Source organism: Rhododendron vialii, chromosome 1a, assembly GCF_030253575.1.
Source record: "Rhododendron vialii isolate Sample 1 chromosome 1a, ASM3025357v1".
Taxonomy (NCBI): Eukaryota; Viridiplantae; Streptophyta; class Magnoliopsida; order Ericales; family Ericaceae; genus Rhododendron; species Rhododendron vialii.
Genome location: NC_080557.1, coordinates 45,417,299 through 45,439,187, shown reverse-complemented (window position 1 = coordinate 45,439,187; position 21,889 = coordinate 45,417,299). Strand labels below are relative to the sequence as shown.

At 37.1% G+C, this 21,889-nt stretch overlaps 2 protein-coding genes and 1 long non-coding RNA gene across 9 annotated transcripts; 2 read left to right on the top strand and 1 right to left on the bottom strand.

The window, feature by feature from the left end:
- Positions 1-5,094: 5,094 nt before the first annotated feature.
- LOC131320496 (uncharacterized) lies at positions 5,095-12,004 on the top strand. 6 transcript variants are annotated; one of them, XM_058351227.1, is made up of 4 exons: positions 5,095-5,251; positions 7,764-8,007; positions 10,446-11,574; positions 11,702-12,004. In XM_058351227.1, the coding sequence occupies exon 3, from the start codon at positions 10,450-10,452 to the stop codon at positions 11,563-11,565; it is 1,116 nt and encodes a 371-aa protein (XP_058207210.1). In that variant the 5' UTR covers positions 5,095-5,251; positions 7,764-8,007; positions 10,446-10,449; the 3' UTR covers positions 11,566-11,574; positions 11,702-12,004. The 6 variants fall into 6 exon arrangements, with proteins under 6 accessions (XP_058207210.1, XP_058207206.1, XP_058207233.1 ...); XM_058351223.1 differs by having other exon boundaries at positions 11,684-12,004; XM_058351250.1 differs by having other exon boundaries at positions 10,441-11,574.
- Positions 8,034-10,518, bottom strand: LOC131320533 (uncharacterized). Its single transcript, XR_009198292.1, has 2 exons — positions 8,986-10,518; positions 8,034-8,197 (listed from the first exon to the last, which is right to left on the bottom strand). It is a non-coding gene; the product is annotated as an uncharacterized LOC131320533 (long non-coding RNA).
- Positions 12,005-15,460: 3,456 nt separating the features above from the next.
- On the top strand, positions 15,461-20,997 carry LOC131320479 (F-box/kelch-repeat protein At3g24760). 2 transcript variants are annotated; one of them, XM_058351208.1, is made up of 3 exons: positions 15,461-15,877; positions 17,130-18,018; positions 20,552-20,724. In XM_058351208.1, exons 1-2 carry the CDS (start codon positions 15,563-15,565, stop codon positions 18,000-18,002), a joined length of 1,188 nt encoding a protein of 395 aa, XP_058207191.1. In that variant the 5' UTR covers positions 15,461-15,562; the 3' UTR covers positions 18,003-18,018; positions 20,552-20,724. The 2 variants fall into 2 exon arrangements, with proteins under 2 accessions (XP_058207191.1, XP_058207183.1); XM_058351200.1 differs by having other exon boundaries at positions 15,462-15,877; positions 20,569-20,997.
- Positions 20,998-21,889: the final 892 nt, after the last annotated feature.

Sequence of the window (21,889 nt, the reverse complement as noted above, 5' to 3'; positions counted from 1 at the left end):
AATCAGTAGAAGATGAAACTAAATCGCAATTTGTCAAACAAAATCGTCAAATTTTAGATAGCAGAGACGCGGAATTACAATTAATCTTTCCTGAAGAAATCCCAAGGAGATCGATCGAAGAAGCTGTTGAAAATTGTAGACGGGGGTTGATTAAATTTTGTAGATTTTGAAATTTCGAGACGCTTGTGGGAAGGATTTGGAGAAATTGGGGAAAAGTTGCAGGACGTTACCATCTACCGCGTATATATACCGTGTGTGTGTGCGCGTGTACGTATACGTATAAACCAAACGAAACGTAGACAAAAAAGGAATGATTTAAAATATATACGTAATGCTTAAATTTATAAGTAATAGGAGTTTTATTAAGGTAAATTTAAAAGATAAAGTTTAAAAATTTATAATAAAAGAATAGAAAGAGAAAATTATTTATCTTTTCTATATCTGTAATTATAGATGTGGCAATTATGTTGGTAGCATTAGAAAAAGTAAGGTCTTTTTCAGAAATAATGGTATCGTTTGTGAGTGTCTTCATAACTTATAATATTAGTTATGGATGACGTGATTTTCTCAAAATTCTATAACTATGTTCTTATGAGTTTTTTTTTTTTGTTGCTTCGAAACGATTATTATAAATTTCACATATAAGTAAACACATTAAGTAAAGACAAAGTTGAAATTTGTAAAAAAAAGAAGAAGCTTATTTGTAGCTAATTTTTATTTATTAATTAAATAATTACTCCACTTGTTGCAAAAATACTATCCAGTCCCTTGAAACGAGATTTTTAATACTCTTTCCGTTAATGGCAATCTACTTTCATTATTCTGGGAGGAGCTCTCAAATTTTTATTTTTTTTAATTTACAATACTTTTTTATATGTAATATGAATCTTATTTAATAATTTTCAATTAATATTATCAGACAAAATTTTTAAAATTATTTAAAACACGTAAATTGTGAAAAATATAGACGAACTAGTGCTTGCCCGTGCCTACGGCACTACCCACCTCGATTGGAATTAGAATTACCCTTTAAATCTTGATAGTGGCCCAAATTGCTTGAAATTAACGTGATACAAAGAAATAGTTTGAAGTATGAAATGATCACCAACTCCTCTAAGAACATATTGCACGAGTTTCATTAAGATTGGATGCTTCCGACCAAAACAAAACCTATGTTCATTCTAATTGATTATAGTACCTAAATACAAAAAGGAACAAAACTCTTCTTTTCTCGATGTACAAATAATCTAGAGCATTGTCTGTGCCTACGGCACTAGCAACGATTCTCCAAACAATACTAACATCAAAAACACAAACCAAATGAAGGAAACGATTATGTAACGACCCGGATCTCGAATGCTTGCTTGCCGGCTGCCACGCTTTCTCGAAGTACTCCGCCATATGCCTCATAACCACCTCCACTACCCCCTTTGCCCTCGCCGTAATTCCACCTCACGATCTCCGCTTTCTCGAAGTACTCCTTTCCTTTCTGGGACTTCTCAAACTTTCTGACCTTCTCTCTCTATCTCTGTTGCTTCTTCAACTCTTCTTCTACGTTCTGGCTGGATGGGACGTTGGATTTAATGGCAATGTTGTAATACATGTGTGGGATGTGGACACTTTAATCAAATGAATAGAATACCTCTCAACCCTTGGATCAAATCAATTTCAGTTATTTGAACAACTTGTCCCCACACCATTGTGTTTATAATAGAGATACAAAAAGAACCTAATACAAAAAGAGGAAGAAGTGAAAGCAAACAAATCCATCCACTCTACAAACTAATGAATAATTTAGCTTCTAATGAATATGCATAGCAAAAATGTTAAAAAGAAAAACCTCCGAACAAAACCCTTCCGCACAGATTCACAGGGGTTTTTGGCACGGAGTCCTGCCTCCTACCTCTTTGCATCACCACATAAAAGCTCCGTCACACCCACTTTTTTTACGTTTTAAATAAGCAATTTTAATAAAGGAATTACAACTACAACAAAGAAAAGTCTCCATACTATAAAGGGTGAAAACTTCTAATGGGTCGATACCGTCGATTTGGATTTTGAAATCACCATCAAAACACCCAACAAATGAAAAGAAAGAAAGCAACACCTGGAAAAATATAAAGGGGAAAATGAGTGAGGTAGTAAAGTAAATGCTTCAATTGGGTATGCACGATAGAATAAAAAACTGGTTCGAAGGTCTGATTTTTCCAAATTACCTTCAAAACATAGCTTTTAGCCCAGACTTGAGGATCGGCGCCAGTGGATTTTGCCGGTGACACCAATGAGAGTGTCGAGAGAGAGAGAGAGAGAGAAGACGAAGGAGAATGCTCCTGCAGTAGGGTTTCAAATTTGAAAGTAGATATAATTTTGATCAGTGGCAATTTTGTAATTAAATGAAAAAGGCCGGACAATTTAATAAAAGTGAAATCTCATCTCATCCATTGGATCAATTCAATCTCAACCATTCTAACAACTTGTCCCCATACCCTTCTGTTTTATAATAGAGATTTTGTAAGTCGAAAAATAACTCTCATGTACTATTGAATGTAGGGAGTAAATACTTTAATAAAATAAATTCAGACTTGTTTTATAAAAATGAATGGCGTATTTATTAAGTTTTCGTTTGCCAGACCGAAAATCTTTTTTTACGGGGTAGAGAAGGGAAGGGAAACGGAAGGGAAGGTCAGAGAGGGAGGGAGAGAGAGAGAGAGGAGGTGGAAGATGAGTTTGATGTTGACAACACTGACGAAGAAGCGGGAGGTGGACTCCATCATCAGAGACACCGTCGACAAAGTTCTCGTCCTTCACTTCGGCAGATCCTCCGACCCTATCTCTCTTCAGCTCGACGATATTTGAGGTGTGAAAAGTCTAAAATTAATAAATATAATCTTAACAAGTTATGATATTTGAGGTGTGAAAGTCTAGAAAAATTAGTTTGGGTGTAAAAAATGAGGTTTGGAAGGTCGCAAAGTTGTTTCAAAACATCTAAAATTAATAAATAGGAGTATTATTAATTTAAAAACTTTTATTAATCAATTCAATCTACCAAATAAATTAAACTGATATAATTAATACGTTTTTATACTACGATGATAATATATTGTAAGAAAATAATATCACTTCAGTAGTTTTTCATAATATTAATATTGAAAGATTGAAAAATAAATATCACATAGGTCATCTTCTTCGAAAATAATTACAAATAAGGTGTCGGGATCAAAAATAATACCAAACTGATGAATAGAGAAGAAAACGCGCGGTGAACTATTTTTTTTTTTCGTTCGGAACATATGGTTAAGCATATAAACACTTAATATACTTGGAGAAGGGGTTGTAATGGATTATAATACTTTGAATTGGATCGGATTGATTTAAAAACGAATCTTGAATTTTGGGGAAGAAGACTTCGGGTTCCTTTGATCGGGAGACTTTGGGATCGAATTGAGAGATGTTTGGCGGTGCTAGGGGTCATAGGAGATGTTTGGATCGATCAATTTGAGTTTCGGTGGGACGAAACTATGAAACCCATTTTTCTTTCTCTTTCTTTCTCTCTCTAAAACTCCATGGATTGGAGCTTCGTTTTCTTCTGTTTTTCTCTTCTTTTCTGGTCGGTGGAGTGTGGGAAATATTGTGATATTTTCGTGGGTCAATGGGGTGGGGTATTTATAGGAGAATTTTGATGGAAAATGATAAGAGTGAATTTAATGGGGTTAGGTTCATGAGATTTGGAATGGACGAATTTGGCTTGATTTTAGGGTTAGGGAGGAAGTAGAGACTGAGTAGGAGACGGAGAGACGGAAGGAGTTTGAGGTGAGGGAGGAGAAGGAGTGTGCATGCAAGCATGTGTGTGTAGAAATTTTTTTAAAAAGAATGCATGTATATATTGCATGGATAATTGTATTTTAAAAAAAAAGAATTGCATTAAGGAAAATAATTCTAATAATATTATATTTAAGAAAAAAAAATTGGGTCAAAAATCCGGGTCGTTACATAATCGTTTCCTTCCTTTGGTTTGTGTTTTTGATATTAGTGTTGTTTGGAGAATCGTTGGTAGTGCCGTAGGCACGGACAATGCTCTAGATTCTTTGTACATTGAGAAAAAAAGAGTTTTGTTCCTTTTTGTATTTAGGTACTATAATCAATTAGAATGAACATAGGTTTTGTTTTGGTCGGAAGCATCCAATCTTAATGAAACTAGTGCAATATGTTCTTAGAGGAGTTGGTGATCATTTCATACTTCAAACTATTTCTTTGTATCACGTTAATTTTAAGCAATTTGGGCTACTATCAAGATTTAAAGGATAATTCTAATTCCAATCGAGGTGGGTAGTGCCGTAGGCACGGGTAAGCACTAGTTCGTCTACATTTTCACAATTTATGTGTTTTAAATAATTTTAAAAAATTTGTCTGATAATATTAATTGAAAATTATTAAATAAGATTCATATTACATATAAAAAAGTATTGTAAATTAAAAAATATAAAAAAAAATTGAGAGCTCCTCCCAGAATAATGAAAGTAGATTGTCATTAACGGAAAGAGTATTAAAAATCTCGTTTCAACGGACTGGATAGTATTTTTGCAACAAGTGGAGTAATTATTTAATTAATAAATAAAAATTAGCTACAAATAAGCTTATTCTTTTTTTTACAAATTTCAACTTTGTCTTTACTTAATGTGTTTACGTATATGTGAAATTTATAATAATCGTTTCGAAGCAACAAAAAAAAAAAACTCATAAGAACATAGTTATAGAATTTTGAGAAAATCACGTCATCCATAACTAATATTATAAGTTATGAAGACACTCAAAAACGATAATATTATTTCTGAAAAAGACCTTACTTTCTCTAATGCTACCAACATAATTGCCACATCTATAATTACAGATATAGAAAAGATAAATAATTTTCTCTTTCAATTCTTTTATTATAAATTTTTAAACTTTATCTTTTAAATTTACCTTAATAAAACTCCTATTACTTATAAATTTAAGCATTACGTATATATTTTAAATCATTCCTTTTTTGTCTACGTTTCGCTCGGTTTATACGTATACGTACATGCGCACACACACACGGTATATATACGCGGTAGATGGTAACGTCCTGCAACTTTTCTCCAATTTCTCCAAATCCTTCCCACAAGCGTCTCGAAATTTCAAAATCTACAAAATTTAATCAACCCCCGTCTACAATTTCCAACAGCTTCTCCGATCGATCTCCTTGGGATTTCTTCAGGAAAGATTAATTGTAATTCCGCGTCTCTGCTATCTAAAATTTGACGATTTTGTTTGACGAATTGCGATTTAGTTTCATCTTCTATTGATTTAATCAGTCTCTATGCTGATTTATATCTATATGTGGATCTACATGTTTACGGCCTTGAATAAAGGATCGGGTCAATTTGGTTTTCCCATTTGAATTAGGGTTAGGGTTTGTGTTTCGAAGTTGTTAATCAGTTTGACATTTTGTCAGAATTCGATATATGATTTGTCATAATTTTTATGAAAAACTGGAGCATGTAGCGAAAGTTCAATTCCATTTGCATCATATCTAACATTCCGGATTTTATTTTTTTAGTTTATTTTATCAAGAGTTCTAAAAAGACTTCAAATGGATAAGAGGAATAATCCCTTGTGTGTTTGGATTAGATTTTTTCTTCTTTGTAGTCGTTGAATTTTTCATTTTTTTGACTGGCATACGTTTTGCTAGATGTTGGACGATTTAATCCCTTTTGCAGCCAAATTTTTTCTAGGTTTGGCCGGGACGATCTTTACTATCTATGCCTTGAAACCAGTGCATATAATACTACTGGGTATTTGTTGAGCAAGTTTAAAATTATTTAATTGAACGTGGTGGTAAGGTTTATGATCTATAAATCTTTCTCATAAATGAGTCTTCTGCCTTATATACAATGCACACATTTCTTTTGACTGTCTATTTGTCTTGCTTTCAAGTTAGCTGCACTACGTTTGAATGTATTGTATGTTAGTAAATTTTTCTGTTAAGTTATATGTAGAGACCCATAATTATTTTCTCAAATTTTTAATGTTTAATATGTATTTGGATTATCAAAGTATGGATAATGATGTAGATATGAGTTGGGTCAATGTGAGATGACTTGTAAGTTGTGGGAGTTGACGTAATGCAATAGGAGTGGAAGGGTGTAAGTGTTATATGTGCTATATAACTCAAAAAAATTAAGGCCCTTTACTTTTTTTTTTCTTCTTCCACGCTGTCTTCTCCCTCTCGGCTCTCACCCCTCTCACCTTCTCTCTTCGATTTCGTCTACTACGAATGAGATTTCGGAAAAATCCCAAGTACTAAAGTTGTTCTACGCGACGAGAGCTTCCTATCCATCCAAGAAAATTCATGATCGGAGCACTTCGAAGTCTCCCCCATGTTCGGGCTTGCTTCTAACCTTCGAGGTAGGGATCTCCTGCCTTCTTTACATGTTTAAGTGTTGGTTTAATGTACGAGAATCAAGTTTGATCATTTATTTTGAGTCTTGAACAAATCTGGTATATGCTGAAAATTTCGTGGGTTTTGGAAATCTGTCTTTTGGGAGCCCTTCTGCTAGGAATCAATTTTTGGTGTCTTCATAACAGTTAAAGTACGTTTCAATACGAAGATTTCGGTACCAAGGTCATGAAAAACCGATAATCACACAATTAGTTATGAATTTTTGAATATCGGCTGTTTCCTGGATACGCGAATCTCTGCGTGGCTGTCTTCTTTTAATTTTCTGGGCATGATGAACAATTTGGTGGCTTTGGGTCTTTTACAGGAGCTGCATATTTAAGTTAAGAAGGGATTGGCGTTGGAATCAAGTGATTCGGTTAAGTATACAATTTTTGGTGAATTTCTAAAGTAGGGCTGGTTGACTGGTGCGAAAATGGTTGCGGATCTGTTTTTCTTTTGATTGTTGGGTTAATGTCCTCTCATTTATGAACCTGAGATTTTTACTGAGTGTGGTGCTTGTAGTGGTGCAACGTTTGGTGTTGGTTTCAATATTTTTGGGTTTAAGATGAAAAGGTTATGATTTTTCTAAGAGAGTATGGCAAATTTGCTCAACGGAAATTGTGGTGCCTTGTGTGCCGGGACTTTTGGGGGTTTTGGAAGAATTGAGTTTTAATCTAGGGATCTCTCTCTCTCTATGCTTGTTTATGTGGTAGTTTAGTACATTATTGAGTGTCTAAACCCTATGCTTGAGGTGGGTGTGACTTGGGGAAAACTTGAATCATAATAAATAAAAAAAAAGGGAAGGGGGCCATAGAAAAAGTTTAGGCTTGTCTATCTTCGAATACTCTTGTTTTGATGTTGGCTAGCATGTGGGTTTAATTTAAGACATGTGAAAAGTTGATTTTGTTAAAAAGGGTGTGTTTTAGTAATTGAATCGGTAAAGAGAAAGTGGTCGTTCGAGAACCTAAGATGTATCCAAAGCCTTAAAAAAAAAGAAAAGAAAAGAAAACGTGATCTACAGACAAAGGGCTACGCATCTATCCGAACAAAATCTCAATTGGTCAAATTCGGAATTTCACGGCTTTCTTGCTTTTCATTAGTATTGGGTTCACCTTTTAAGTGATCAAAATCATGAATTAAAGTGATACGAGGACATTAGCTAGTTTATGCACACTGTGTGTTAGAGGAAAAAGAGACTTTTGTTGGTAGAAAATGTATTATTATTTTAGCTGAAAATTGAGGGCGTGACATTATAGGTTGAGTTATTCGGCACATGACATTGTCTGCGGTATAACTGCAGGTTTTAAGGCTCATATGCACGGCTGTGGCTCAAGATTATATGTATAAGACTTAATGTAGCCAATCTTCAAGATATGTAGGATATTTCATTTCTGAATTAGTTATAAGGTGCTTTGGAGCATTGCACGAGAGCTTGCTTTCAGTTTACTCGAAAATATCATAGAGGTTCTGTAGTTTGCTTGTGCTAAAAGTGATCAGCGTCATAAAGATTCAGAAGCTCTCGGTGCAGAAATATTCATCTCTTGGTGAGTATATACGTAGAAATGGATAATTCTATAACTACAAGCTTCTTATCATTGACTGAATCCATCACTGTCTCTGCTGGTTTGTCTTCTTTACGTGGGAATTGCCCTGTCCTATCTGAACCACCAGTTGCTTTCATTTCACATTATACTACAACTTCACAGGGCAATAAGTTTGGACTTCACTTTGAACCTATGAAGCACGGGTACCGGTACGCGGTATGGGTACGAGAAACGGCAAAACCCCAAAAAAGTAAGGTACGGGTACTGCGGGGGTACGGCGAATAGATATATCTTTTACTATTTTTATTGCATAAAATGGAATATAAATCCATTTTACTAACAAAAAGTAACATAGATAAAAAGTCAAAATGAGATAATATTTATGTTTATTAGGGGTAAAACTGAAATACTAAACAATTAGAGGTATGCTGGAACTGGAAGATATAAAATTGTAATTTTTAGAAATTAAGAGACTTTATTGTCGTGGTAAAGAACTTAAGGGGCTATGCTGTATTTTTGTAATCTATATTACGATGAAATAGAGACAAGACAAGTCATCAGTCGTCGATCTCGATCGAGAAGCCAGCCAGAGGACCTAGAGCCGTCGCCGTCGTCAATCGATGTGAACCCAGTCATCACCTCGTCGTCGTCAGTCATCACCTCGCCGTCGTCAATCGATCTGAACCCAGTCATCACCTCGTCGCCGGCGTCAATCGATCGACTCTGGTTCTCTCTCTCTCTCTCATCTCTCTCTCTCCATATCTCTCTCTCTCTCTCTCTCAATGTGTGTGTCTCTTATTTTGGGCTAAAACGTACCCACGAAGTACCCACGGAGTACCCTTGCTGTACCCAAAGATACCAAAAGTACCCGGTACGATTTTGCCGTACCCGGTACGATTTTGCCTTACCGACGCCGTACCCGTACCCGGTGCGCATACGGCGACATTTCCGACGTACCCGTGCTTCATAGCTTTGAACTCTCTTTTGCTTTCCTGATGTCTTCATAGATTGTTTTCACGTGAAGTTTTAGAAGTTGTGGTATGTTTATATCGTCGGATAGTGTTGCAGTGGGGTAGGGGCGGTTGTATACTTATGGTGAGTTTAGTTTCTGTGAACGACTGTTTTTCTATAGATCGACCGGAAATGATTGATTAAGCATGAAGATAGCTTTTTGTGTCTTCAACTTGTGGGAGGAAAACAGATTCATATCAGCAATCCAAATGTGCTTGGGTCTCATCTCTCAAAATGACGATTGTATAATATCATCATTTGAAGTGGCACTGAAGTATTTAGGGGCCTCAATTTTATTATGACAGTTAGGTATGATCCTCAGGTAAGGAACATTTGCATGAGTGCATCTGGTAAGTCATAACTTGGACAAATAGCTCAGGATGCATCCAAAAGTCTCTATCTGTATGGATACATTCATCAGTCTTCTGAATAAAAACTGCGAGCAATCTACTAGTGAAATATCTAGAGGAACATTATCCTTGGGCATCCACATCTTGTTCAAAGATTGTTTTCCTCATATGGCTTATAGGTGCTGAAGTGGCATTTATTCCTTCTTTATCACTGCTAGTTGGCTATCCGTAGTGAGAGTATAAGTGGTTATTTTCAAGAGGCTGTGGGGCTTATTCGTCTGCAGTTGATTGTGTAATACGTAGTCTGTTGCTGGTTTTTTAATTTTTCTGTCCCTCTTGATTTGGAAAAATATGGTATGCAGCTGTAGTACTTGTGTGAAATTCTGTTAGAATGTTTCTTGGTAAATGATTACATGGCCAATTTTATCTGAATGTTTAATAATATGGTTGGAGACCTTAATAGTTACTATGGTTGTGAATCATGTGTAGGCTCATAGGAGTTATTTTAACTTCTGCATCAATTGGAATATGCCCAACCCAATCTATTGGATGAAAGATATCGTTATAGATCCTACACTACTATGTCCCATCCTATATGGGATTAATAACTCTGTTAGTGTTAGGTTTAAGTTATGTTAGTTTTTGTGATATTGAATGCGTAGTTAATGTAGGAAAGCTATTCACTAGGGCAAAGCTTCACCATAGAAGAACCTTAAACCTTCCTCTCCGCTCAACAAAAGACAGCAAAAAATATAATGAAGAAGAAGTGAGAGGAGGAGGAGAATAAGAAAAGGAAAGAAAGGGGCAACATGTGTGTGTTTGTTTGGAAGGTTAAAAATAAAAAATAAAAAACAAGAGAGAAGAAAAACACCTGGGGCTAGTTTCATCTTTTCATTTATTTCGGTTTCAGTCTGCTCTTTCAAATTGTGCATAAATGGTTCAGTGGGTCAACATTCTGTTCTTTACTATTATTTTATGTTTTGCTCTGGGAGACATGGGAAAAAAATGATTTTCTCCATGGGAAATAAATTGGTATTTTGATGATCGCAATTTTTCTAGTAACATACTGTAGTGCAGTTAGATGGCTAGTAGAAAACGAAGCATATCATACGAGGCAGATGCCTGTGCTGCTCTCCACAAGGAATTGGATGAGGCTTCTTGCCCCATCTGCATGGACCACCCACACAATGCTGTTCTGCTTCAATGCACTTCGCACGACAAGGGCTGTAGACCTTACATATGTGATACAAGTTACAGGCATTCAAATTGCCTGGACAGGTTTAAAAAGCTCAGAGAAGATAACAGGAATAACAGTCCTCCTGTACCCGGTTCTTCTTCCCCTAGGAGCCAACAAAGTAATATTGTCATAAACTTGGATTCAACAACTCCAACTGACTCAATTGAACGAATTGGAAATAGCGATCAAGATGAAGGAAACCAAGGTGCAGATGGCCATTTACAAGGAATTTTAGAAACGGGCAATTTTGAGGACAACAGTGTTGAGAGTTCACCAGAATCAACATTTAATTTGAGATGCCCCATGTGTCGTGGAGCTGTAGTGGGGTGGAAGGTTGTAGATGAGGCTAGAAAATACCTCAACCTGAAGGCTAGAAGTTGCTCTCGAGAAACGTGCTCATTCTCCGGTAACTATAGGGACCTGCGTCGACATGCTAGGCGGGTACACCCAATGGTCCGACCCGGTGACATTGACCCGTCTAGACAACGGGCCTGGCGACGCCTTCAGAACCAGAGAGAGTATGCCGATATTGTGAGTGCTATTCGCTCAGCCATGCCCGGTGCTGTAGTATTTGGGGACTATGCGATAGAGAATGGAGAAAGGGAACAAAGGGCCTCAGATGAAGTGAATGGGCTTTCAAGGGCTTCAGGTGAGATTAATGGGCCTTTGTGGACTACATTCCTCTTGTTTCAGATGATTGAATCGATGGATTCGGATACCGGGATGAGAGGTGGGTCAAGGGTACGGGCAGGGCATAGGCGGTCAAGTGGAGCTTTTCCGAGGCGACGCTTCCTTTGGGGTGAGAATCTGTTGGGTCTACAAGATGACAATGAGGACAACGATGGAGATGACGACGATGAGTTGATGACTATAGTAAACAATGCAGTTGAAGATGAGTCTCCTGTCCCAAGAAGGCGTCGGCGTCTGACGCGGTATAGGTCCGACGAAGATCAACCCTAAGAATGTCTGGTAATTTTTTTTGCTTTGTACATGTACTTGAATTTACCTACTGGAGAAAAGTTATCCAGATTTTCTGTAAGCTGACATTTTGTGCATTGCCATTATCAAATTCTTTCAGTTGTGTGCAAATCTGCAGCTTAAACAACAGGATAGTTCACGGGTCTTTCTCGAAGAACCTGGGGTAGAAAAATGAGTTGGTGATACCGGGTTGGTTTCACTGTTGGATGCTTTGCTCTGGAAATTGTTCAAAGTTGCATTGCCTGTGGATTTGATGGTGTGGTGAAGTTGTTATTGAACTTGTGTAATAGTGTGACATTTTATTGGCACTATATATGTTGGTCGTTTCCGTATCCTCCTCTATTTCATTCAGTTTTTAGCTCGTATGCTCTGGTCAAGGATTGCTGTGATTGACTATAAATAAAATTGTTCTCTCTCTCTCTCTCTCTTTCTCTCTGTGTGTTGAAATATTGGCAGCTGGAAAGGATTACAGTATTTATTTCCTGGACTGGGGACAGATTTCTAGTTCTGCCACCTGAACACATATTATACTATGCTCTTGGGGCATAGCCATGTGGTGCCCCAGGGGCTCTCTGCACCACATAATTATGTGCGGGCCACATGTTTGTGTGGTGCAGAGAGCTCCTGGGGCACCACATGGCCATGCCCCAGGGGCATGGAATAATCTCTCCCGGATCAAGCAGGCTCTGTCATTTTCCAATTTTTAGTTGATGTGGGTCCATTCGGGCTTATTGAGCAGGCTCTGTAAGATTTGTCAAATAGGTATATCTAGTAGTAACACTTATCCAACATTAATATATTCAGGAAAAATCCGTTCATCGGCACTGTTCATATTTAGGTTTGTTTCTTGGTAAATAAGTTAGTTCGATCAGTAATCGATATCTATGCCAACAACTGTGAACTATCTCCTGATTTTAAAAGAGCTTCTTTTAAAATCTGAATCGTTCAAAAGGGATTGAGCGTTATATTTGCAGCGCTTTTGAGATGCTGCACCATCCTACCGTCCCCAAACAAGAAGCCTTAATGTGTATGTAATCGTGTTTTATCTATATGTGTAATTTTTGTTTGAACCATATATATATATATATATATATATATATATAGAGTCTCCTTCTTCTAAGGATCACCTTAACTTAATAAAATAAGGACTTTTCTTTCCCGATCGAATTTTAATGATCCGAGCCGCTCAATGTGTTCAGAGCGTGATTTTAAGGGTACAAGCGAGAAATCAGCAAAAAAAAAGATCGGGAATGGCTTCATCCGAGCAGTTTTTGTTTATTTTTTATCAAACGGTTCAAATTAAAACTGCTTGGATGAAGGCCTTCCCGGTCTTTTTTTTTGCCGATTCCTCGCGGATGCCCTTAAAATCACGTTCTAAACACATTGAGCGGTTTGGATCATCAAAATTCAAACGGAAAATGGGAGAAATGGAGAGGTCTTTATTTTAGTTAAAATAAGAACCACCTTATTTGAAAATGACATATATATATAATATATATATATATATATAGAGAGAGTTTCCTTCTCCTAAGGATCACCTTAACTTAATAAAATAAGGACCTTCTTTTCCCGATCGAATTTAGATGATCCGAGCCGCTCAATGTGTTCAGAGCGTGATTTTAAGGGTACATGAGAGAAATCAGCAAAAAAAAAGATCGGGAAGGGCTTCATCCGAGCAGTTTTTGTTTATTTTTTATCAAACGGTTCAAATTAAAACTGCTCGGATGAAGACCTTCCCGGTCTTTTTTTTTGCCGATTCCTCGCGGATACCTTTAAAATCACGTTCTGAACACATTGAGCGGTTTGGATCATCAAAATTCAAACGGAAAATAGGAGAAATGGAGAGGTCCTAAGGACCACCTTATTTGAAAATGACTGTATATATATATATAGATATACTATACTATACTATACTATACTATACTTGTCACCAGTAATTGAACTTCCCAATAAAGAACTGAATGATGGGATGCAATCGGACAACATTACTTATTACGCCCCATGCCAGCCTAGCATGTCCTTACCCTATTCCTCCCTTCAAATATCTCCTTGCCCATATGACTAATTGCCATGTGTGTCACTATTTATTTATGCTTGCATTCTAGTACTCTCTATTTGCTAGTATTAATAGAGTGGAACAAGTGGAGAGACCCTAGACAGAAAATGTCAAAATGATGTCAAAAGCAAGATTTAACCTAAGCTCTTTTTTTTTTTTTTTAATGCAATGTGTCCCGGGTCAATTTGCGCTTACCTTGGAATAATTTTTATGGCCCCTCCCCCAGCCGTTTCACACGTTTATGCGTGAGGTTGAGGTGACCCCAAGAGTTGCTGCCTGGAAGAATCGAATCTGAGACCTTAGAAGGGAACAAACTATTAAATCTCATGCCAAGAGCACTAGACCAACCCCTTGGAGTTGGTTCTTCAATGTCGTTACACCTAATATATGAGTGGGTATACAAATCGCATGCATATCATTTGAGTATTTTTGATAGGTGATTCATAACTGATTCACTGTCCGAAACTTGAACCCAACAACTGACTGAATTATGCTGTCAAGATTTTTCCGATGTTAATAAGTTTTGAAGAATTCACACCCACAACATTCACAACATTCAATATTGCAACGTAGTAACAAGTATTTGATGCTTATTGGAATATTTTTCATAGGCGATTCATAATTGATTCACTACCTAATGAACCCTACAACCAATTGAAATGCTGTCAAGATTTTTTCGACGTTAATAAGGTTTGCAAAATTCGCATCTACAACAACCATTTTGGACACTCTTAAGGCTCCGTTCAGTTGCCAGGAAAGTACAAGAAAGAATGGGAAAATTAACTTTTCCATAATTTTTATAGTATTCAGTTGGCAGGAAAGTAGTAGGAAACATGTTTTTAAGTTTTCCTGCAGGAATTACTTTCCTGCAAAAGTGATCCTGCAAAAAACACAGAATTTTGCGTCGCGGGAAAAGGAAAATGAGTGAACACTCACAAAATTTTTCCGAAAGTTTCTTTTTCCTGACAAATGAACAATTAATCCTTAATTATTCTTGCAAAATTCTTTTGTCAAATGAACACTCACAGAAAAATAATTTTCTTTTTCTTTTACTTCACTTTACTTGACTTTTCCTGAAAATAACTTTCCTATACAACATTCCTGGCAACTGAACGGAGCCTGAGCAAGATATTATTTTGCAGAAAATAAAAAGGGAAATAATTTTCACACTCATGTTTTTAATATCCATATTTTCTTTTTTCATCTTTTAATTAAAAAAACCACACATTTTCAACACTAAAAAAAATGTGAATATCACATAGGAAAATGTGAAAATTACTCCCCAATAAAAAATAATCCAATTCCTTTGCGGCCTCGTTCACGTTAGTGATTAATTTGTGCACCGCAACTTTTTGGTTTTGTCTTTATTCAAATTTTTTTTTTTTTGCATTTATTAGTTTTACGTTAAACCTTTATGTGATATGGGTTCGTCTCGAAAAAGTAAAAAAATTATAACTTTTAAACAAGTAGTTTGGAAAATATTAAAAAATTGACTTTTTGAGCTTTTCTTTAGATATTTTCCAAAATACTTACGTAAAAGTCATACTCAAATTTTTAACTTTTCCGATTCCTTTTGTTGAGATGATTTCATATCACAAAAAATTGGAAGTATTAAACTAACAAACTCAAAAAAAATTAAATAAAGACAAAACTTAAAAATTATGCTGCATAAGTTAATTACTAGCGTAAGCACCCAATCTCAATATCCAATAAACAGATTAATTAAAGTAGTACTAAAAAATATACCCACAAACAAACACGACACCTTTTTTCTCTCTCCTCCTCCTCGCACTATTCGCCCACTACGTGACCTCACCAACCACCCCTTTCTTTCTTCCCTCAACCGACGCACCTCTCTCTCATCCCTCTCTCTCTCTCTCTATAAAATTCCCAACAACTACAACCCCCAGTCTCAAGAATCACATGGAAGAATCCAAATCGATCAAAGAACCCGACCCATTCAGCTTCGACTACATCGGGTCGGACCTGACCGAGCTCATCCTCTCCCACCTTCCCATCCGTTCCATCGTGCGCGCCGCCGCCGTCTGCAAGCCCTGGCGCTCCATCATCACCTCCGCCGCCTTCTCCCGCCGCGTCTCCGCCGCCAAGAAGCCCTGGCTCTTCCTCTACGGCCAGAACAACATCTTCCTCAAGAACAACCAGGCCTTCGCCTTTGACCCCGAGTCCAACGAGTGGATCAAGCTACCCACCGCTCTCTTCCCCCTCCCCACTTCGCAGGCATGGACACCCCTCATGTTTCTTGCAATTGTATATGCTACCCCTGTAATTTTTGAGAAATTTATGCTACACGTTAATTGGTCTCTTACGTTTTCTTGATTTCTATTCCTTTTAATTCTGCTTGCACCCCTCTCAAATACACCACCTAACACTCCTTTGGAGCCGGTTCATATGAAGCTTTGCTCCGGCTTAAATTGGGCTCCCCGCATGTGGGCGACAGGATTCGGCTCCCAAGATTAGTCGAGATGCGCGTAAGCACGGTTAGCTGGCCCGGACCCATTAGTTATCAAAAAAACACACACACCCTAATAGGGTAACATAATTTGGCGATCCGAACTGGTTATTTTGTTGGTCTCGGCATGCACTTTATTCCTGCAAAAGATCTAGCGATATTCGGAATTTGCATATTTCTTGGGAGAAATGGATCGTTGAAGCTCTTTTTGTTATTCGATTGATTTGAATCATTCACTTATCAATATCTGATTGATCTGTTTTTTTGTTTTTTTTTTTATGAATGATTTATGCGTATGGAGATACATAATAGATTGAGCTCGAGATTGTAGTAATTATAATTTATATATACTACCCTTGTGATTTCGGAGATTTTTATGCTATACATAAAATGGTCACTTGCACAATCTAGAATTCTTGACTTGAGTATTATTTTAATTCTACTTACACACCTCTCAAATGCACCACCTAATAGAGCAACCTCCACAGCGTATTTTGACACACCACCTAATAGAGTGACCTCCACAAAATATTTTGACAATTTCAAGTGTTTATTTTGTAGGTCTCGAAATCATAACACGTTATTCATGCAGAAAATCAAAGTTGATTGGACATAGGTAGCCATATTCAAAATTTATATTTTTGTTGAAAAAAATGGATCTAAAGTTCTTCTGGTTAATCAATTGATTTGAATCATGCACTTATCAACATCTGATCTATCCAATTTTTTGCATTAATTATTCACACATTTGGAGATACAAAATGGACGTCTCGGATTCTCAAAATAGGTTGCAGGACCACACGCTTGAGAAGTATGTTCGAAAATGGTGTGTATGTAGCAAGGCTCAATATTAGCACGACTTCACTTATTTACGTATTGCACAATACCTTCAAACTTCATAATTCTTGTAATTCTTTTTGGAAGGAGTATCAATTTTCTTAATGTAACTTCTCTTTTTCCTCGGCTGTATTTATATTGCCCACCATAACGTCTAATAACTGGCTTCATGCCTCTTCACAGGAAGAGTCCTTCGTAGGGTCCGGTGGGTTCTTCTTCACCACTGCTGCCGCCAAATTCAGTTACGCGCCAATACTCAAGGATGGCGCATGGCGTCAGACACCGCCACTTAAGTTCTCCCGGTGTAACCCTCTTGTCGGGGTTTATGACGACCGAGCTGGGTTTTCAAAATTTATTGTTGTTGGGGGTGTTAGGTTTATTGGCGGGTTGGTGGATATAGAGGATAGATTAGCAGTTGAAATATACAATCCCTTTTCGAATTCATGGGACCTCTGCCCGCCTCTGCCTGCTGATTTCCGGTCAGGGAATTCGTCCCAGTGGCTGTCATCAGCCCTTTTCAAAGGAAAATTCTATGTTTTTGGGATTTGCTCATGTTTTGTTTCATCTTTTGATTTGAGTAAACGGTTTTGGAGTGAGGTCCAGACCCTAAGGCCTCCAGGGGTATTGTTTTCGTTCTTGATTTCATGTCAAGACCAGCTTGTTTTGGCTGGATTGAGCAATGCCCCTCGCGGGCCTTCATTTAATCTGTGGAAAGTTGATGAGGAAACAATGGAGTTTAGTGAGATTGCGATAATGCCCCAGGAGTTGCTTTATGGGTTGTTTGACAGTGATGAGGATGATAAGTTGGCTAGCTTGAAATGTGTTGGACTGGGTAACCTCATATATGTGTTCAACGAAGAGCATCACCGGAATTACCCCGCTTGTGTCTGTGAGATTAGTAGTGATTCTGGGAAATGTAGTTGGAGGAGGGTTCCGAATTTGATGGTGCCCGCTAATCGGTTTCATAAGGTTATCAGCTTTTGTTCCACCATTTCGCTTGGGAATATTCTTCAAGGTGAAGGGGAAGAACTCGGTCTGGGGCAGGCTGTTCATTGAGTTTCCAATTTCTCAGGTATTTAGCTTTCATTTCCTTGTTTGATTAATTATTGTCTAGACGTTCTTAAATTCTCTTCTCATTGGGCATATAAATATTAAAGTCCTTTTGCATATATACTGGGCATACTAAAGGTATTTGAATTGATACTTAATTTAAACTTCTGGCATGGTGTCAACTTCCCCGTGGTGATGGGAGAATTTTTGGATTCTAATGATGTGGTGATACACGTACAAGTTGTAGATGTCTTGTATGTGAGAACGTAGTTTTTGAATCTGCAGACTGTAGGATTTGGTAGGGCTGTGTTTTAGTAGTAGGCTGGATTGGTTATTACTGCAAGTCATGTCTATCTGGGAGTAATTTTGGTGCAGAAATATTCTTGTGAACATGTATAGGCTTGGTCCTCGGTTCTGAGGCTGGGGAAAGTGACCATTGAGTTGAACTTGGCTTTGGTCAGCCATCCGTCAATTGTTAGAGGTGATGTCACTAGACCAATTATTTTGCATCATTAATTCCCTAGAAAGCATCCAATTATTGACTACCGGAACTATCTGTGTGGAAAACAGCTATTGTGATCGATTTAGAGTTTTAATTAGTTATTCTAGTCATGAAAAAGTAGGTGAGAATGCAACAGGTTGGGGTTATTGTGCAAGATAGTGCCATTACTATACAAGTTTTTGGAAAAACATGTTCCTCTCTGACTCTTAAAGGAATTGCTTTTAATATTTTTCTATATTCTTGACAAGTCTTGGATAACATGAGTTAAAAGGAAAAGGAAAATTCAAAGCAAGACATTGGATCCGTATACGTCCAAGGTGTGGGCCAGCCCTTTTGCTGTTGAAAGATAAGTTGGTTTTTTTTCTAATTCCACTTTCTTTCTTAAAGGGGATGTCACCTTACCTAATGTATTCTAATTGACCCAGAAACCTCTCTTGTATTTGTTTTCTTCTGCTTTCTGCTCCCATGGTCATAATTTCCCATTTTTTATTTGATTCTCGAATCTATGGTGCTATGGTGCTTCAACAAGTATTTTGACTCTATTTAGAAATTAAAATTTTCTGAAATTCACCCAGTGAAAAAATACAGAAGTATACTCTCCTCAACCTACAAATGTAATTCCTCTATATATAAGGTTTGATACGTATGATTCTAGGATTTCCTTTGTCCTTAATTAGCATCTGACTCAATTGTGAATGACCATCATAGATCGTTAGAGGGATATGATGGGCAGACCCTAATGTTTCCGATGTCTGCTTTTGCGAAAATGCTTTGAAGCTTACCGTCAAAGCCGTTGATAGTATATCCTTTTTTCTTTTGACATCTGCCTTCTCACTGGTTCTCACTTGTTACTTGCTTTCATCTTTTGACTTTGCATTGAAGATTATTACTTCCAAGTTCCACCATGATGTTTGTGTTCTTTTCTATGGCAAAGGACATTTGGTCATCATTAGGTGATGCGAATTGTTTGGGTTCCGAGTCCTTTTTTCTTTTGGAAGAAACCACAAATAAGATTTAGCTCTTTAGGTCTATTCTTTATGATGGCAATCTTTCTTATTTTGTTGAGATTTTAGTTGTCGGCCTCAAAGTGGTTCAGTAAATGGTGTATTGGAAATCTGACATTTGTACACACAATCAAAATAACCCATTCTTCAATTTACACAGAGCGAATTCCTATTTTTGCTAAGGCAATGGAAAACTTGTTGCAATTCCGTGTTAGTAAAATCCCTGCCAACTTTACAACAACCAAACTCAAGTATTCACCCTGCCTCATATTGAATTCTATACAAGGTACTAATTTTTTAATGCTTTGAATGGGAGATCCAAAATATGGTATCTATAGCGAAGCTCAGAACAGTACTCATTTTGCTTGCTGCATCGAACTTTGACACAGTGGTGAAATATCAGAATTATCAGGGCAACTATCTCTCCCTTCATTCAATTTCGCTGGAAAAGCATCTTGAACCTTGTCTCCTCCTGGTTGCATTGCCTCCATAAACACCTCCCAATTTTCAATTTTGTTGGTTTCTTCTTCGTGTAAACACCCCAAATCTTTGAGCATTTCAACACCCAAGAGAGGGAAATTAGTTCTGTGCTTTTTGAGTCCTTTATTTTCGGAACTGAATTTACATTGTAATGAGTTTTCGTTCTGCAATGTTTGTTTTTACAATCCGTGTACTTTCGTACATAGTTACATCCATGTTTTGAATAATGCTAGTACTATAGTTCTACCCGCATAGTAGAACTCTGCGTAGTATAGTTAGTGTTTAGAGTATTATCTTCTGCACATCAGGTCCCAAGCCCGGATAAAGGTGGAGGGTTGTACCTTAGGTTGCTGACAACCTGCATGTAAAAGACCCTTTGTATAGTTATGACATGAATCCAATTATCATTATGGGTTACTCAACATCTAGCTCAATAGAAAAGACAGATTCACGTAGCTGATCTCAATCGATTGGAACTTAGGATTTGCTTGGTTTGATTTGTTTACCTCTCCCCGCATAGTGATTTATGTGTTTATCATTAGATTGAGCTCTATAAATATTTGATTCAGCGTTGATTGTTTGGCAGCAATGACAACACGTACGAGATTGGGAATTATGGCCAATGAAGTTCACAGCGTAGCAGTCGCTGCTTGACTACTTTCTTAGGCATGGTAGGAGACTTGCACAGTTGTATTGTATATGAGGGGTGATCCGTTGGTCTCCCATGTATGGTTATTCTTAAGATGTCTTCTTTTTATTCATCAACGAAAATGGGCAAAGAAAAAACCCTTAAAGTGTACATGAACGGCTCAGATTCAATGTGCAGTGAATTTGAGCCGTTCATGTACATTTTAAGGATCTTTTTTTTGCCCATTTTCTTTACACTTAGCATTTCTCTCCATCAACTTCCATGTTTGGCTTCTGAATTGTTATATTGATTACTATTATGGTTGTTTGTGACTTCGTAAGCAGAGAAATATTGCTTCAATAATATGATGTATTTATTTGACTTTCAGTGAGAAAGGTTAAACCAAGAATTTGTTTTTCTGATGGCGTCTTTGATGAGTTATCAACGGGAAAAGTCCACTTTCACCTCTTGGGATTGTCGCTATGTGCGGATACCACTCTTACGGTTCAAAACTGATCACATAACATACCTGTGGTTTTGAAAATGTGCGGATAGACTCCCTGCCGTCATGTTATTTATCCATATTAACAGACACAATATTAAAAGACTAATATATCCTCATCATGTCCCTTGATTTTTCTTCTTTTTTAAATCTAACAACACCATTTCCTATACCAAAAATTGAATTCAAATCATTGATATTGTAAATTTTGACGAGTACTACATCTATGCCCAAATTCAAGTCAAACAAAAAATGAAAATCTCATGGTCGAATCGATTTTGTTGTAAAATTAAAATTTCAAATTTGAATTTGCTAAAAGTTAGATCACTGGGTTATTGATGCCTGATCGAGATGATTTTTTACAGAGATACTCTACTCTTTATTTAATACATTATGAACGACTCAGATTACATTCTAAAGGCTTGTGAGATACAATTCCGTTAATATGAATGAAAAATATGAAGGCAGGTGGTCTATTCGCACATTTTCAAAACCACAAATAGGTTATGTGGTCAGTTTTGAACCATGAGAGAGATATCCGTACATGGCGATGACCACAAAAGTTGAAAGTGTACTTTGGCCTTATCGATACTGCACTGGACTTCTCTTCCACATCTTTTTCGTTTAGGACAATTTTCTTCTATCTCTTGTGAGATGAAGTATTGCATGACTTCACAGGATTCGTGCACACAAAATGTACACTATAGGACACGTGCACACATGACGCGTGTAAACTGTATACAAGGGGATCGTCTTTCGTTTTGAAGAGACGGTGAT

Bases quoted from the DNA above. Each gene is read 5' to 3' on its own strand.
- LOC131320496 (XM_058351227.1), top strand. From the start codon at position 10,450: ATGGCTAGTAGAAAACGAAGCATATCATACGAGGCAGATGCCTGTGCT.
- LOC131320479 (XM_058351200.1), top strand. From the start codon at position 15,563: ATGGAAGAATCCAAATCGATCAAAGAACCCGACCCATTCAGCTTCGAC. The intron at 15,878-17,129 runs GCATGGACACCC...GCCTCTTCACAG, and splicing joins TCCCCCTCCCCACTTCGCAG to GAAGAGTCCTTCGTAGGGTC.